Raw genomic sequence first — 5171 nt, forward strand, 5'->3', positions numbered from 1 at the left:
TAAGTATAACACAGATCGGTACGTGCGTGCGTGCGTGCGTGCGTGCGTGCGTGCGTGCGTGTGTGCTCTCTCTCGCGGTGTGTGACTGTATAACAAGGGTGTCGGTACGTGCGTGTGCGCGTGCGTGCGTGTGCGCGTGCGTGCGTGCGTACTATCTCGCGGTGTGTGACTCTTGTGTAACACGGGGTCGGTGCGTGCGTGTGTGTGCTCTCTCTCGCGGTGTGTGACTGTATATAACAAGGGTGTCGGTGCGTGCGCGTGCGCGCTCTCGTTTGACGTGGGGTCGGCGCTCGCGACTAGCATTGCTCTAATTCACGTGAACAATCTACAGATTAAAATCCCACGCTCAATTATCGCGGCGCTTAAAACGCGAAATCGCGGCGTTCATCTGTCTGTTTGATCAACTTTTGTCTCTTTCCGTTTTCGATAAATAGTCGTTCGGACTTCGAAGGCCACTATTTACGAGGTTATCTTTCGAGAGTAATTGATTTTTTTGCCGGTCCATCGATTCGACAGATAGCATCGATAAACGCGGCACTTTTCCGACATGGTTTTTGTACGGTTGCCGGCGGCGCCGCCTCCGACGACGATGGTTTCGGCTCGCGTTTGTTAACGCGGGGGCGTGGAACGACTGTCGTCAATCGACGTTCATCGAGCGTTCTTTTCGCTCCGGTTGCACGTAAACGCGCGCGCGCCATTCTGGGAGTTCAACGTCTTCTCCCGATTACTCGCAATCTAGCCGTCGTCATGGAAACCGACTTCGTTCTCGAACCAAGTGCGGCGCGCGCGCGGCAAACCTTCCGTGTAATTGCGGTGAGAGAGAGAGAGTAAAAAGAAAAAAAATTGTTGACGCGCTCGCTTGATTTTCCGGTCGTTGGCTTCACGTCATAGCGCGGCGCGGTCCTGAGGTTAGGGGGAGAGGGGGGGGGGAATAGCAGTGTGACCCATCATCTACCTGTCTTTTGGACGGCCTATTCTTGGATGAGATGGATGAAATTTGATAGAGACGGCATGAGGGCAGCCCAATATATTTACACCTTGTATAACTGACAACAGTGCTTATAAGAATATAAAATCATATCAGATTCCTGTCTTTGGCATTTCAGACTAAATTTCCTCCATTGTAAGGTAAGGCCCTCCCCCCTAGGGTGCTTTGCGCCTGCAGCATCCTTGCTTCGCTCAGATGGTGAGGCTCCCTGATATTTTTCCCTGGCTAACACCCTGGGGAATTGTGACAGATAGCATCACGATGGTATGTGTCATTGTAGGGTATTAGTTTCAATAATTTAGGGTCCTCGTCTAATTGTTTGTCATAGTGTGTGGTGTATCGGATCCACGGCGAGCGAGCGGGAGAGGGGTAGTGACGCTGAGAGGGTCTATGTCCCCCAGGGTACTGCCGGAACGTACCCTGGGTACGGTCCGGTATACCGGAACGTACCCTGGTACTGTCTAATATGCCGGACCGTACCTCGCCTACTCCACTAACGAGTCTAGGGTGTCGCCTACGCCTACTCCCTAACCCTAACCCTAACCATATCAGATAGTTACCAGGGTACGTTCCGGCAGTACCCTGGGGGACATAGACCCTATGAGCGGTAGTGACAGCTCTGTGATGCATGTTGTTGTAGGGTATTGGTTTCAATAATTTAGGGTCTCGTCTAACTATTCTTTGTCGCAGTGTGATGTGTATCGGTTCCCCGGCTCACGCGCGATAGAGAGAGTGGGGATAGTGACAGCTATAGTCTTACTACAACACATGTCGTTGTAGGGTATTGGTCAATAATTCAGGGTCTCGGAAACGAGTCTGCAACCCCCAACTAGACTACATGCAGTTGCAGTAAGGCCAAAACAAAATATATGTGTGGTTACCGTTACATGTCGAAAAAAATAGGGTAGGTAGGTAGGGAAAACATTTTATTTTCTTGAAATATTTTATTTACGAACCATGTTCGAAAAATGTGCGTTGTGCCTTGTGAAGCAGGAACTGTTCAATTCATATTTTTATTTTATTTTACTTTAAAGAACTTTGACAATAAAATGTTTAGGGTCGCTGGGAATAAATAGGGTTGGTCGGGAAACCGTATCCACACCTATATTTTGTTTTGGCCTAAGGCGACTGCAAACAACTATTAAGAATGACACAGTTTCGTTAGACCTATCGGTTTATCGCTTTTATTGCTGGCCATGCTCTCTATCCTTGAGCCGATCTATCTACATCTTGTTCGCGTGATGTGCCTCGTTTCTGAATGTGCCAAATCGGGAGCATAATTATGATATATATGCGTATCTCTATATATATATATCAGATATAATGTTCTGTTGTTGTTCCAAAAACAGTCTTGTATTGCGAGACGTCATTATTACATTATATTCTCACAGCTAGCTGCATGCCTCAGGCTCAGGCTGATTGTGCTGTTTATAGAGGTGCTGAATACAATATCACGTTTGCTGATAGGCTATATAAATAGTTGCACATCGATCATGAATTCTGGCTAGATGCAGTATCCGGAAAACACGGGTCTGCGATACGTACCTACGTGTACTTTATTTGGGTTATTACTATTAGGTCAAGCGCTAATCACGGCAAGGTGAGATGGCCTCCATTGTTTTTACTCGTACGGATTTCGTACGCCCGTCGCTGCCAATCCCCGCTGTTTATTTCTCCTCGGTTTGCTTCCGCAGGTGTCTGCAGCTACTGGAGCCAACTTGCCCAATCTCACGCTGGATCCGCGAGCATGGAAATCTCCGGAGACGGCCCCTCGCCGGGATGCGGAGCGAGCGCGGAGGACGAGGGAGAGGAGGACCTCGATGACTCATCGATGGATCTCATCCTCCTCCCACTCACCGACGAGAATTGCAACGAGCTGAGCGGACAGGGAGATAGAGGGCGCTACACGAGCACGGGCAGCGACGGGAGCGTCGACGGTGAGGACGCGTCGTCCCGGGCGGAACCGAAGCAGGGGAAGAGCAAAAACAGGTGAGAGAAGCAGCAATCCCAGGTGAGAGAAGCAGCAAACCCAGGTGAGAGAAGCAGCAATCCCAGGTGAGAGAAGCAGCAAACCCAGGTGAGAGAAGCAGCAATCCAGGTGAGAGACGCAGCAAAAAACCCAGGTGAGAGAAGCAGGGGAAGAGCAATCACAGGTGAGAGAAGCAGGGGAAGAGCAATCCTAGGTGAGAGAAGCAGCAATCCCAGGTGAGAGAAGCAGGCAATCCCAGGCTGAGAGAAGGCCAAAGGGGGGGGAAAAAAGAGCAATCAACTAGGTGAGAGAAGCAGCAGGGAAGAGCAATCCTAGGTTGAAGAGAACAAGCAATCCCAGGTGAGAGAAGCAGCAAACCCAGGTGAGAGAAGGTCAGCAATCCCAGTGATCGAGACGCGTAAACTCCAGGTGAGAGAAGCAGCAAACCCAGGTGAGAGAAGCACGAATCCGCAGGTGAGGAAGCATAAACCCAGGTTGAGAGAAGCAGGAAACGACCAAGGTGAATGAAGCAGCAAACCCAGTGAGAGAACAGGGGAAGAGCAATACCAGGTGAGGGAGAAGGACGGTGGCAGAGCAAATGACCTAGAAAATTATACTAAGTTAGTTCTATGATTGCTAACTTTAACTCAAGTAAGCAATTGAGGGAAGAAGAGCGATGCAGAGCGAATGAGGCTACGAAATTACAATTGGAAGAAAGAGACCAACTCCTAACTCATAACTTCCTAACAGGGATGAATGAAATAATCAAGAGAGATCTTAACTATAACCTTAAAGGCTTACCCTCTAAACCTTAATCTTAACTCCTCATCCCAATCCATAAATTCCTAACCCTGTCCTTACACCTAACCTTAATCCTAACCCCAATTCCTAACCCTGTCCTTACACCTAACCTTAATCCTAACCCCAATTCCTAACGTTCACTGTCCTTACACCTAATCTTAATCCTAACCCTAATTCCTAACCATGTCCTTCCACCTAACCTTAATCCTAACCCCAGTTCCTAACCCTGTCCTTACACCTAACCTTAATCCTAAGACGTAATTTCTAACCCTGTCCTGTACACCCTAACCTAATGCCAACCCCAATTCCTAACCCTGTCCTCACACCTAACCTAATCCTAACCCCAATTCCTAACGCCTTGTCCTTACAGCATAACCTTAATCCTAAACCCCAATTCTTAACGCCTGTCCTTATCACCTAGAGCCTACACCTTAATGCCGTAACCCTAATTCCTAACGCCCCTGTCCTCAACACCATAACCTTAATTCCTAACCGCGCAATTCTAACCCGTCCTTACACCTAAGCCTTAATCCTAACCCTAATTCCTAACCCTGTCCTTACATCTAACCTTAATCCTAACCCCAATTCCTAACCCTGTTGCTAATTCGTGACCCGCCGTAACCCGTTACGGACTCTAACCCCCCCGAGGGTGTTGTGTAAAAAAACTAGAGAGATCGTCGACCTTCCTTCTCGCGCTTCGCTTCAGGGTTTTCCTCTCGGCAGCCGCAGCCAGCAGAAGCTGCAATGGACTTCGGCCATCAACAAGCGATGGCGAAGGACGACCCGTGGGCGGACTTCAGCATCAATGAGCTAATGACGGAGAGCGTGCGCCGACATCGCTACAGCGCCATCCGCAAGAAGTGGACGACGGACGAGGTGCAGGTCAAGGTGGAGGCTGTGGTAAGCTTGATTAGAATTAATTAGTGAAGCATAATTAAGCAGTGGTAGGATTCATTAGTGAAGGTGGAGGCTGTGGTAAGCTTGATTAGAATTAATTAGTGAAGGTTGAGGCAGTGGTAGGATTAATTAGTCAAGGTGGAGGCTGTGGTAAGCTTGATTAGAATTAATTCGTGAAGCATAATTAAGCAGTGGTAGGATTAATTAGTGAAGGTGGAGGCTGTGGTAAGCTTAATGAATCAAAGGCGAGGCAGTGGTAGGATCAATGTGTGAAGGTGGAGCGCAGTGGTAAGCGTAATACTAAATTACTAGTGTACGCGTAAGTTCGTCGTTAAGTAGGCTGTGGTGGTGGAGGGCAGGATGGGTTGCTAGTGTTAGTACAGGTGAAGGGAGGCAGGATGGGTTGCTAGATAGTAACAGGTGGATGGAGGCAGAGGTTGCTGTGTTGAGTAGCAGGTGAGGGAGGCAGGATGGTTGCTGTGTTAGTACAGGTGAGGGAGCTAAGGATGGGTGCTG

General features: G+C 48.8%; 1 protein-coding gene across 3 annotated transcripts in view; it reads left to right on the forward strand.

Moving 5' to 3' along the window:
* The window catches only part of LOC106812164 (eukaryotic elongation factor 2 kinase-like), a 45733-nt gene that overhangs the window by 10352 nt on the left and 30210 nt on the right, over positions 1–5171 (forward strand). For all 3 annotated transcript variants that reach the window (XM_014815970.1, XM_014815968.1, XM_014815969.1), the window contains exons 2-3: positions 2683–2977; positions 4465–4658. In XM_014815970.1, coding sequence (XP_014671456.1) covers positions 4503–4658 — 156 coding nt within the window. In that variant the 5' untranslated portion in view covers positions 2683–2977; positions 4465–4502. The remainder of the gene's footprint in view (positions 1–2682; positions 2978–4464; positions 4659–5171) is intronic.

The sequence above is a fragment of the Priapulus caudatus genome, unplaced genomic scaffold, assembly GCF_000485595.1.
Source record: "Priapulus caudatus unplaced genomic scaffold, Priapulus_caudatus-5.0.1 Scaffold614, whole genome shotgun sequence".
Lineage (NCBI taxonomy): Eukaryota > Metazoa > Priapulida > Priapulimorpha > Priapulimorphida > Priapulidae > Priapulus > Priapulus caudatus.